The sequence below is a fragment of the Danio aesculapii genome, chromosome 6 (genome assembly GCF_903798145.1).
Source record: "Danio aesculapii chromosome 6, fDanAes4.1, whole genome shotgun sequence".
Taxonomy (NCBI): Eukaryota; Metazoa; Chordata; class Actinopteri; order Cypriniformes; family Danionidae; genus Danio; species Danio aesculapii.
This window is the reverse complement of record NC_079440.1, coordinates 55,827,282-55,840,492: the sequence shown is the minus strand read 5'-3', so window position 1 is coordinate 55,840,492 and position 13,211 is coordinate 55,827,282. Positions and strand designations below refer to the sequence as shown.

Genomic DNA, 13,211 nt, shown 5'->3' with positions numbered 1-13,211 from the left:
GCGTGTTCGGTGCGATCGGCCACTGAAGCAATATTTTTTTCCGATTGTCTACAGCAGTGTTTCCCAACCCTGTTCCTGGAGGCACACCAACAGTTCATGTTTTGGATGTCTCCCTCATCTGACCCATTAACTTCAGATTTTGGAGTCTCTTCTAATACAGAGTTTCCCAGCCCTGTTCCTGAAGGCACGCCAACAATACACATTTTCATCCTCTCCCTAATCAAACACACCTGAAACAACTCATCAGAACATTAGAAGAGACTCCAAAACCTGAAGTTAATGGGTCAGATGAGGGAGACATCCAAAACATGAACTGTTAGTTGCCTCCAGGAACAGGGTTGGGAAACACTGGTCTACAGAACAAACCATCATTATACAATGACTTGCCTAATTACCCTAACCTGCCTAGTTAATCTAATTAACCTAGTTAAGCCTTTAAATGTCACTTTAAGCTGTATAGAAGTGTCTTGGAAAAATATCTAGTCAAATATTATTTACTGTCATCATAGCAAAGATAAAATAAATCCGTTATTAGAAATGAGTTATTAAACTATTATGTTTAGAAATGTGTTGAGAAAATCTGGGAAAGAAATTGAGGGAATGAATGTACAATAATTCTGACTTCAACTGTACATGTTTGTTGACACCAATCTGATTTTTCTCTCTCAGTTTGATGGGAAGACTTCTTTTGGCATGTCGGTCTTCAATTTGGGCAATGCCATTATGGGCAGTGGGATTCTGGGATTGGCCTACGCTATGGCCAATACTGGCATATTGCTGTTTTTGTAAGTCAAAACCCCTCATTATCTTTTTAACGACTGATTGACAGGGAATGTAACTGGTTGTTGTGTGCTTGTGTGATGTGAAGCATCATTGAATCATCTCATAGTCATGCAAATGAATCTGTCACCTTCAGCCCTCAGTGATTCAGCCTTCTCTTTTTTCCACTTTACCTGAATGTCAAGCATTTGGCAACCCATTGGCGGTCTAATTGCCATGGTAATTAAAGCTTTGTTTTCCATATGTTATTTTTCCAGACATGCTCTTGAATAATTGAGTGTTCCCTTTTGGAGGCTGTTAGTGCTGATGAATATGGGTCAGAAAGGACTTTCTATGGAAAAGGCCCACCCATTGCATTGTGTTAAATGACAAGCAAACCATTGTTTGGCCTATTTACTAAAAAAAAAAAAACTTTAGCTCATGTTTCAGGAGTTTTAAAGCACTGCAAAAAAGGGTAACACTTTATATTGATGGTCCATTTGAGTATTATCAGACTGTCTGCTTAATATCTGCTGATACTGCTGCTAAACAGACATTTAACTGACTATAAGAAACTTTGTAAGTACATGTCAACTTACACTAACCCCAACCTAACAGTCTACTTATAATCTCCGATAAACAGTAGTTGGGGAAAACAATAAACAGGGGGGCTAATAAATCTGACTCCAACTGTTAATAAATATACAAACCAGAGTATTCAAAACAAAAGTGACAATAGTCCAAAACAATTAAGTAAGATAGTGTGTAGTTCAGAAAAGATCAGAAAGATCAGAAAAGAGTGGAATACGCGATATAATACAGTGGATACTTCAATCTAAAATAAAAAAGTACTAAAAGCTGTATAGACATAATACAAAAACATGATAAAAATGACAGTGAACTACAAAATTGCTCAAACTTGAATATTTTTAAAATATATTTTAAATCTGTATTATTATGATTATTATGATTATTATGATTATTATTATTATTATTATTATTATTATTATTATTATTATTATTATTATTATTATTATTATTATTATGCTAATTATAAAATAAACAATTGTACTCACATTTTATTTTATCAAATATTTATTTAAATTAAAAATGTTGACTTCCACTAAAAGCTGTAAAGCAACAAGAATACTACCCTGTAAAATATATGAGTAAATTATCAGTTTTCAGTATTTTGTGGTTCATGTTTTTGTTTCCCCCTGTTTATATATGCTTTTGAATTGCATTATGGGATCTTGATCTTTCTTCCAACATCTAACCTTAAAAAGTTCAAAAAAAGAGACTCTTAATAGCATTTTTAATAATTTAAGGAAATATATAATCTAGGTTGATGTTGTTTATTCCTAAACAAAACCTTGTAATAAACCGCCAGTACATTTTGTGTCATTTTATAGACTTATTTCTTTTGTATATTATATTATTTTAAACTATTAAAATGTCAATAAAAGTCCCTTTGTTAAACTGTAGAGTTGCATTTTCAACATCAAAAGTCAACAGAGCAGAGATCAACATCCCATAATGCAATTCACAACTGTAAATTAACAGAAAACACTTGAAACTGTTGATTAACAGATATTTTTTTTGCAGTGTATATTCTGGCGAGCAGTTCTTATTAGTAGTTTTCCAAAGAGTAAAGGAGGAAAGTGAGCACATGTGTGTCCCCCATTTAATCTTTATTCCCTTCCTTCTTAAAAATTTCCACTAGTAAGCTCCTCCCCTTATGTTTCTCCAAGGCCCCTTAAAGGCCATGACCTGATCTGGTCACGCCCCTTTAACATCCCTCTGCCCCCCCCCCCCCTAAATCTAATATAGCTGTCATATTTGGTTTCTTCTGGCGGGTCGTCTTGGTTTGACTAGCAAGGAGAGACGTCTAGTTCCCCAGATCCAGTCAGGTTACAGGCAACTGAATCCTGCCGATCACATTACCTCACAGGCCAAGACCAATTCCTCCAAACATAGTCTTATTTCCAGGTATAAAACAGTAAATTCATCTACCTCATGGTGGTGAAGACCTCACGCATGCCTGTTATGAAGCAGTTTAAGCAGGCCTTGTGTTAAAAATGCCTTCATTTTGTTGGTTGTAAGCAGATTATTTTAGCAGATTTATTAGGAAGTTACTTTAACTTTGTAAAGTTTATGAAACTGGGTGACATGATGGCTCAGTGGTTAGCACTGTCACCTCACAGCAAGAAGGTCACTGGTTCGAGTCCCAGCTGGGTTAGTTGGCATTTGGAGTTTGCATGTTCTCCCTGTGTTGGTGTGGGTTTTCTTCCGGGTGACCCGGGTTCCCCCACAGTCCAAAGACATGTGCTATAGAGGAATTGGCCGTGGTGTATGTTAATGAGCGTGTATGGGTGTTTGCCAGTACTGGGTTGCAGCTGGAAGGACATCTGCTGTGTAAAACATATATTGGATAAGCTGGCAGTTTATTCAGCTGTGGCGACCCCTGATATATATAAAAAGGACTAAGCTGAAGGAAAATGAATGAATGAGTTTTTAAAACTTTTGCTAACATGCCCTCTTACCAAGCATGTGTTTATATGTGATGTAGTGAATCACATGGACAAAAAACTGGACAAGATATATATCCAGCACACTCTGGAAACAATAATATAATGTGCAAGAAAGGCGATGCGATTTGGAGTTTGCATGTTCTCCCTGCGTTCCGGTGGGTTTCCTCCGGGTGCTGTGGTTTCCCCCACAAGTCCAAAGACGTGATATAGGTGAATTGGGTAAGCTAAAATGTCTGTAGTGTATGTGTGGGAATGAGAATGTGTGTTTCCCAGTGATGGGTTGCAGCTGGTAGAGCATCTGCTGCATAAAACATATGCTGGATAAGTTGGCGATTCATTCTGCTGTGGCGACCCCTGATTAATAAAGTTTTGGGAGGTTCACCTTTGCATGGTGTTTATACTTTATACAATGTTGTACCAAAGAAGGTACAAACCCTTGTCACTGGGGCAGTACCTTTTTATGGAACAGAATCGTACCTTAAGGCAAAGTTTGTACCTTTTAAGGACACGATTTTTACCATGGGAAAACAAAATGTACCCTTGGTTTTAAAAAAACCTCCAGATACGATATTGTACCTTCATTAAATGTACAAATCTGATCCATGAAGGTACCACTAGAGTGACAAGACACTTTTTTACCTTAAATGTGTAAAATGTGTTCCTTCAAGAACTATTTAAAGGCATTTTACTACTGTATATCCCAAATTTATTTTCAGTAAATATAAAACATCAAATACATTTATTAAACAATGTTTTATAAAAGTTTATTTGTGTGTAAATGCAGCTTTTCCATTTACAATAAAGAATAAAAAATACTTTAACATAAATTAAAAAATCTACTTTTTGCTGAACATTTCACAACACTTTTCATAAACATGTTACAGAAACACATTCTCCCATCTACAATATAAAACTTTATTTCTCCAATTCTCACACAATACCTTTGTAATCACTTAAAAGTTCATTTAATTTACTTAATTTTAAAATAGAAATAGAATTCTGCAATAGTATTGTAATGAGATATTCACAATGTTTGATTAGTTTTACAATACTAAAATGTCTGCATGAACACTTTGCATATGCAGGACTTTTGCCAGCTCATGTGTGTAGTGAAAAGCAAAAGCCAAAAGGTGCAGATATCAATAATGAAACTGTATTTATCAGAAAATGCTTAGCAAATGTTCATTAAAATGCCTGAAATGTTTAGTCTACAATGCCTATAGTTTTGTTTTACCAGTTGTTTTGTATTATAGAAGTTAATAATTAGTGTATTATATGCTTTTAAATGAGGACCCATGTTTTATATGGAAATTATTCATAAATCACTTTGCATTTCCAGTCATATTTATTTTCATAGATATTGTAATAAAGGAGGAGTTGTCTGACACTTATGTACCTTTTTTATGAGAACAATTGCACACCTTTATTTCAATTAACCTTTTATGGTACAGAACAGTATCATAAGAGGTCTTTTCTGTACCATATAATGTATAACTTTAAGGAACATTATTTGTACCACCGTGTACCTTTTTTCTGAGAGTGGATAAAAACATTCATTAAAGTTCTGCAAGACTTTTTGTAGTCAAAGAATAAATATTTTAAGTGCATTTACCTGGAAAGCCAGTTTAGTCCATATCTTATTACATGGTTTGAAAAAGATAAACAAAAAGATCAATTAATAAATAAGAAATACTACAATTGTAAAATGAATACAATTATCCAAAAAAGTATATTAAAGTATGGAACTAAAATATACTCAGTTTACTTGTAAAAATCATTAATTTTGTTGGTTGTAAGCAGATTATTAGGAAGTTACTTTAAATTTAGAAAACGTTTGTGACCCTCTTATAAAGCATGCATCTACATGGATTACATCAAAACAAATAGACAAGAAGAACAATTCTAGAAATAAATGTGAGGGGAAATGTTTTATTTCTTTCAAAAAAGATTTTTTCTGAAGATATTATTTAAATTATGGAGTCCAGTTTAACTATTATTAGACCATTTTTTTGTCAGGATCACTTTTGTGTGGTTTTTATACTGTATATAAAGAATGTTTTAATAGTGATGAAATATTTGTAATAATGTTAGAAGTTCACTTAAGTTTAGCTGAAAACAGTAATAATGTTGTTCTGCATGACTTTTTATAGTCATAGTTTTGACCTTGGACTTCCCTTTGGATATGCAGTAAATTTTCAGCTAAATTATCATTGTTTTGTTTGCAGAAGTAGTTTTGAGGGACCAAAATCATTGAATTTTAATTATTGCTTCCCCGATGGCACATTTTGACTGTTCAGCATCTATTTTATTCAATAAATGTGGATATAAATGAATAAAAATAATAGCTTCTAAATAATAGCATCGCGTTTACCGTTAAAGCCAATTTATTCCACGTCTCATTAGATAAAAGATAAATAAAAATGAATGAAAAGTAAGAAAAAATATTTTAAATTATATTTAAAATTGATACAGTTATCCAAGAATGTATTTTAATGTATATTTATGTATAAATACATACATTTATATATTTATAAATATATATTTATTTATTTGTTTTATATATACACACACATATATATATATATATATATATATATATATATATATATATATATATATATATATATATATATATATATATATATATATATATATATATATGTATATAAATATATATATAATATAGTGTAATATAATTTAATATAATATAATATAATATAATATAATATAATATAATATAATATAATATAATATAATATAATATAATATAATATACTTTTTGCCTTCAGTTTTTGTGTCAGCTGCTTACATAAATATCAGTTTTAGACCAGAATTTTAGTTAGTTAATGAAAACAGCACGTAAATAAAATGTATACTGTCTAAGGAAGCATTTTTTTTATATATTTATAATCTGTTTTTTGTCCTGTCTCTGTAATGCTGTTGTACTGTAGAAGCTCTGTCACCAAAAAAATTCCTTGTATGTGTGAACATACCTGGCAATAAAGCTCTTTCTTTCTTTTCTTTTCTAGAACTGTGACAATATAGCATTTTTTAAAAATAATTTAAAATCAATGCAGATTCCTGCGTCTTTACTGTAGATGCATTGTATTCAACATGTAAACACTGAATTTACTTCCTGTGGGCAATACTTATTTTACATGCTAAAGGCAGCTTCTGAAGTGTATGACGATCCATCTCATTTGAATACAGTCGTTCCAGAGCTTGTCTCTGTGTGTTGTCAATTAACTGCCACTTTGCAGGTACTTATCATCCAAATGGACCTGAAATACACTGATTTCAGGCACCGTCTGCCTCCTGCGGGGACAGTTCACCTAAAACTGAAAATTATGTTATCACCTAATATCACCACAAACCCAAGTATTTTTCTTCTGTTAAACACAAAAGAAGATATTTTGAAGTATGCTAGAAACTGATAACCATTGACTCCCATAGTATTTGTTTTTCATACCGGTGGCCAGGTTAATAAAGCAATAAACCAACTCATAAATAATTTAAGAAACTTGATTTAAATCCACATGAGGGGGAGTAAATGATAAGGTAATTTAAATATTTGGGTGAACAATCCATTATCCTTATCTAGAGAAAGCAGGCTAAACTTGTACAGATATTTAGGAAAACTATGGTAAAACGTTTTGTGAATATGAGCCTAGATTGCTGACATTGCTTAATAATACCATGCTGGAAAAGGACAAATGTGTTTAAAAGTGCAGATAAGCTCGAAATGTTCACACTGTGTTTAGTTTTAAATGTTTTGATGAAAACACATTGTGATAATGCAGAGCTTTCGTGAAAGAACAATAATGACTTTGCAAGATATTTGTGATACAGTTTAGCCTTTCTTTACAGTTGGCGAGCACAGGATTTCCATTACATTATAGATAAAAGATGAATTGGTTAATATTGGCTACTGGTTTGTTTGATCACTGGGTTTCAAAGAATAGCTTATCAGCAGACGTACTTTTTAGCTTCCAACACAAACACTGGCGTTTTCCCAAGATTCATTCAGCAGTAAATCTTACACAACAACACTAATATAGAAGGGAAAAAGTATAACACTGTACACTATACACTGAACGGTCGTGAATGCATTTTACTTTAAATACTAGCTATAATATATATTTTTGTATTTATTTATACGTTTGTAATCATAAATATATGTATAATATATTTATATAATAAGAACTATAACTGAGAGAGCCAAAACCATTTCAGATTAAAGGTCAGTTAAATGTCAGTATGGTAAGTCAAAAGTAGAGGGTCAAGAATGAGACGTCCTGTTTAGGATTTTGTATCTGATTAGTAGTGGTGTAACAGATCACAGATCTCACAGCTCAGATCACATTAGGGTTTTTGTGTCACGGATCGGGCCACTTTTCGGATCAGCCAAAAAGGGGAAGAGACAAATGTAATTTGCTTTCCATTTATTACAAAAACAGCACTGCAAGACACTTTTGGTTTTAACAAACAGAACTCTGTAAGAGTTCAGAGAAAGCTGTAATTTTATTACAAATAAAATGGAGAAATAATCAGCTGAATAAAAATAAATAGTAAAATATTCAGTACTATATATCAAAGGCTATTGGGTGCAGATTTGTAGGAGATTAAGTCTTATATTTAATACAAGATGTAACTTCGATTCGCTTCATTTTTTGTTTGGTCTTACTGATAATAATTTGAAAAGTGCAAGAAACAGGAAGTTGTTTAACTTTCTTACCTATGCTGCCCGTAAGTGTATTTTTCTTAAATGGATATCTGATAAACCACCAACAGTATCAGAATGGCATAAGGTAATATTTGATCTTATGTCATTGGAATATTTTACCCACTGGTCAAAGGGAAAAAGTGACACTTTTTATCAGATCTGGACTCCTTTCCTTGAATATGTAGGTCCCAGGATTTCAGGTACATTTTTGCAAAACCTTAGATCACCATGAACCTTGGTTAATTTATGTATTCTTCTATTATCATTATTACTTTGTATTTTTCTCCTTTTTTATGTTTATTATGTGCTGTGATGTTGAGAAATGTGTTGGTTGTAAACTGTGGTCATTGTTCTGTTCTGTTTTGTTTTGTTAAAATAAAAGCCAAAAAAAATAAATAAATAAAAATATTCAGTACTGTGAAAACTTCACTGTAACTCCTACTGTAGGTAATTATGCTAAATGTAGAAATCTAGCCTTATAATTGGTACAACCTATTTTTATTTTCGTCTCATTTTCAATAAATGATTCAGTGATTCACTCATAAAACTTCATGTTTCATTGCTAGATGCATCATGCATATGAATGCATTAATGCAGGCTAAACAAGTAGTGACAAAAAACACCTTTAATAACATACACTCAGAAATAAATGCACAGGAGCTGTCACTGGGGCAATACCTTTTCAAAAGGTACATATGTGTACCTGAAGCGTCCATAATGGTACCTCAAAGGTACTTTTTAGGTACATTTGGGCACTAATATGCACCTTCGAGGTACCACTGTGGACTCTTTGGGTATAAATATGTATCTTTTGAAAAGGCACTGCCCCAGTGACAGCTGTACCTTTATTTCTGAGAGTGTAAGGTAAACACACCACATCCCAAATAACCTACTACAACATCTTCCATCATCATTATATTTTACAGTAAAGCCAAAATGCTTTAGAAAATGAATGAATGAATGAATAAATAAAAACTAAAGTATTCTACACAAAATATTACAGCTTTAGTAAAGTCAGTACTACAATATAATGTAGCGTTCATGCAGCTGTCAATTCTATAATATTCATTCATTTTCTTTTCGGCTTAGTCCCTTTATTAATCCAGGGTCGCCACAGAGGAATGAACCGCCAACTTATCCAGCACATGTTTTATGCAGCGGATGTATGGAGAGAGATTAGACTCAATAATAATTCACGCAAAAGACACGATGTACACATGCGTAGCCAAATTCACGTACGTAAAATATTTATTTATACTTACAAAAACAATTGACATGCACAAAATAAAAATACATTTTCATAAAATACGTTTCACAAATGCAAAACACCATTTGCAAATATATAAGAGTGTACAAAAAGTTTTGAATGTTTAAAATTCACGAGTTCATCCTGAATGAGAATGTGCAAATCCTCTCTCACGTACGACTCACCCTGAATACGAGTGTGTGCATTTTTGAGACTTTCCTGTCAGCACACACCTCCCACGTGAGTCACTCGTGCCCTGTAGCCAATAAGATGCGAGCTTACATGTTGGTTAGAGGAACAGACTGCGCAAAAGGAGCGCAGAGTGGTTGACATCGAGTACAGCTCTTATCTGATTGGCTGAGAGGTACGAGTTGCCTGTTTCTGGCAGGAAAGTCTCAAAAATGCACACACTCGTATTCAGGGTGAGTCGTACGTGAGAGAGGATTTGCACATTCTCATTCAGGATGAACTCGTGAATTTTAAACATTCAAAACTTTTTGTACACTCTTATATATTTGCAAATGGTGTTTTGCATTTGTGAAACGTATTTTATGAAAATGTATTTTTATTTTGTGCATGTCAATTGTTTTTGTAAGTATAAATAAATATTTTACGTACGTGAATTTGGCTACGCATGTGTACATCGTGTCTTTTGCGTGAATTATTATTGAGTCTAATCTCTCTCCATACGGATGCCCTTTCAGTTGCAACCCATCTCTGGGAAACATCCATACACACTTACTCACACTCATACACTCCACGGACAATTTAGCCTACCCGATTCACCTGTACCGCATGTCTTTGGACTGTGGGGTAAACCGGAGCACCCGGAGGAAACCCCCGCAAACGCAGGGAGAGCATGCAAACTCCACACAGAAACGCCAACCTTTTATTAATTCTAAGAGATTGAGTCTTTAGTCTTTGGAGTTAGTTATGAAGTTACAAACTGTGTCAAATAACACAGAAGTACTATAGTAAAGTAAATTATACTGTATATATTATAGAATTGTGGGCGACGCAGTGCGGCAATAGGTAGTGCTGTTGCCTCACAGCAAGAAGGTGACTGGTTCGAGCATCGTCTGGGTCAGTTGGAGTTTCTGTGTGGAGTTTGTTCTCCCCGTGTTGGCGTGGGTTTCCTCGGGGTGCTCCGGTTTCCCCCACAGTCCAAAGACGTGCGCTATAGGTGAATTAGGTACGCTAAATTGTCCGTAGTGTGTGAATGAGAGTGTATAGGTGTTTCCCAGTGATGGATTGTGGCTGGAAGGGCATTTGCTGCGTAAAACAAATGCTGGATACGTTGGTGGTTCATTCCGCTGTAGCGAGCCCTGATTAATAAAGGGACTAAGCCGAAAAGAAAATGAATGAATGAATAAATGATGACCGAATTTTCACTTTCGGGTGAACTATCACTTTAAGTGTCTTCTTCAAATTTTCTAATAACATTTGGGAAAATAACATGTAAGGATATAAGTGAAATAACATTTAATTCATTCAGTATAACAGATATATTGATTTAAAAATGTAAACTATAAGCATATTAGCAGAACAGAACGTATTAAAATATCTAAACTAATAAGTGATCATAATAAATTTCCCTATAGCTTGAAGTCTCATAGACGACTTGCTGACAAATGGGTGAAACTTTGTGATTTAAAGGATAGTGACAAAGTATAAAGATTTAAAATAACTAATCCATTTGAGAGAGTGCTTTGGGGCTCCACTGTGATCACTAAAAAAGATATTTAAATATGTTATCAAATGACCAACCTCAGTCCTGCGTATTTTAGTTCCAATGCCAATTAAACACGCTTGAACGAGCTAATCAAGCTCTTTCCAGGTATACTAGAAAGTCCCAGGTAGGTGTGTTGAAGGAAGTTGGAACTAAACTAGAACACCGGCCCTCCGGGAGTGAGTTTGAACACCCCTGCTCTAAATTCTAGATTGCTGTATAAATTATTGTTAAACTGAAACTTAATTGGTCTATTCTTTAAAAGAAAATATCATAGACATCAGAAAACAATTAATTAAACCAAATGTTTTGATGCTGGAAATTTGCTTTTTGTCTTTGCCGCAAGTACATTAATCTGCAGTGGAGGAACTGTAATGTTTCTCCTTCAAGATCTTCTGGAGAGAGCATAGTTTAAGAGTTAATCAGATGTGAAGTGATTCTGATGGCTGTGTTTTGTCCTCAGGTTCCTCTTGACGGCTGTAGCAGGTCTGTCCTGTTACTCCATTCACCTCCTGCTCAAGTCCTCTGGTGTTGTGGGTAAGCTGAGACACATTCTCACCATCAACACATTATATTTTCTGGCAACACTTTAATTTAAGTACAAATTCTCACTGTTAACTAGTGGCGTATTGGTGCTTTTTTGCACACATCCATTTTATGTACTGAGAGAAAATAAAAATTTCATTTTCCTCTGTGCAATGACAATAAAATCCTTCGTCCATCCATCCATCAGTTTGTTCAATGTCGTTTGTTCGTTCATTCCTTCCTTCTTTTCTTCCTTTCTTACTTTCTTCCTTTCTTCCTTCCTTCCTTCCTTCCTTACATCCATCCATCCATCCATCCATCCATCCTTTGTTCGCTCATTCGGTCGTTCCTTCCTTGCTTGCTTGCATCCATCCATCCATCCACCCATCCATCCATCAGTTTGTCCAATACTTCATCCATCAATCCATCCATCAGTTTATCCAATACTTCATCTATCCATCCATCCATCCATCCATCCATCCATCCATCCATCCATCCATCCATCAGTTTGTTCAATGTCGTTTGTTCGTTCATACCTTCCTTCTTTTCTTCCTTTCTTACTTTCTTCCTTTCTTCCTTCCTTCCTTCCTTCCATCCATCCATCCATCCATCCATCCATCCATCCATCCATCCATCCTTTGTTCGCTCATTCGGTCGTTCCTTCCTTGCTTGCTTGCATCCATCCATCCATCCACCCATCCATCCATCCATCCATCCATCAGTTTGTCCAATACTTCATCCATCCATCCATCCATCAGTTTATCCAATACTTCATCCATCCATCCATCCATCCATCCATCCATCCATCAGTTTGTTCAATGTCGTTTGTTCGTTCATACCTTCCTTCTTTTCTTCCTTTCTTACTTTCTTCCTTTCTTCCTTCCTTCCTTCCTTCCTTCCATCCATCCATCCATCCATCCATCCATCCATCCTTTGTTCGCTCATTCGGTCGTTCCTTCCTTGCTTGCTTGCATCCATCCATCCATCCACCCATCCATCCATCCATCCATCCATCAGTTTGTCCAATACTTCATCCATCCATCCATCCATCAGTTTATCCAATACTTCATCCATCCATCCATCCATCCATCCATCAGTTTGTCCAATACTTCATCCATCCATCCATCAGTTTGTCCAATACTTCATCCATCCATCCATCCATCCATCCATCCATCCATCCACCACCCATCTACCCACCCATCCATCCTTCGTTGGTTCCTTCCTTCCTTCCTTCCTTCCTTCCTTCCTTCCTTCCTTCCATCCATCCATCCTTCGTTCATTCATTTGTTTCCTTTCTTCCTTCCATCCGTCCATCGTTCCTTCATTCCTTCCCTCGTTTCTTCCTTTGTTCCTTTCTTCCTTCCTTCCATCCATCGTTCCTTCCTTCCTTCCATCCATCCTTCATTCATTTGTTTGTTTCCTTCCTTCCTTCCTTCCATCCATTCTTCATTCATTTGTTTGTTTCCTTCCTTCCATCCATCCATCCATCATTCGTTCATTCCTTCCTTCCTTCCTTCCTTCCTTCCTTTCTTTCTTTCTTTCTTTCTTTCTTTCTTTCTTTCTTTCTTTCTTTCTTTCTTTCTTTCTTCTTTCTTTTTCTTTTCTTTCTTTCTTTCTTTCTTTCTTTCTTTTCTTTTCTTATCTTTCTTTCTTTCTTCTTTCTTTCTTTCTTTTTCTCTTTTCTTCTCTTTTCTTTCT

At 34.8% G+C, this 13,211-nt stretch overlaps 1 protein-coding gene across 2 annotated transcripts in view; it reads left to right on the top strand.

Annotated features, from left to right (window-relative positions):
- Nucleotides 1-13,211, top strand: part of slc38a3b (solute carrier family 38 member 3b) — an 88,251-nt gene that overhangs the window by 37,226 nt on the left and 37,814 nt on the right. For both annotated transcript variants that reach the window (XM_056460563.1, XM_056460562.1), the window contains 2 exons: nucleotides 670-785; nucleotides 11,452-11,525. In XM_056460563.1, coding sequence (XP_056316538.1) covers nucleotides 670-785; nucleotides 11,452-11,525 — 190 coding nt within the window. The remainder of the gene's footprint in view (nucleotides 1-669; nucleotides 786-11,451; nucleotides 11,526-13,211) is intronic.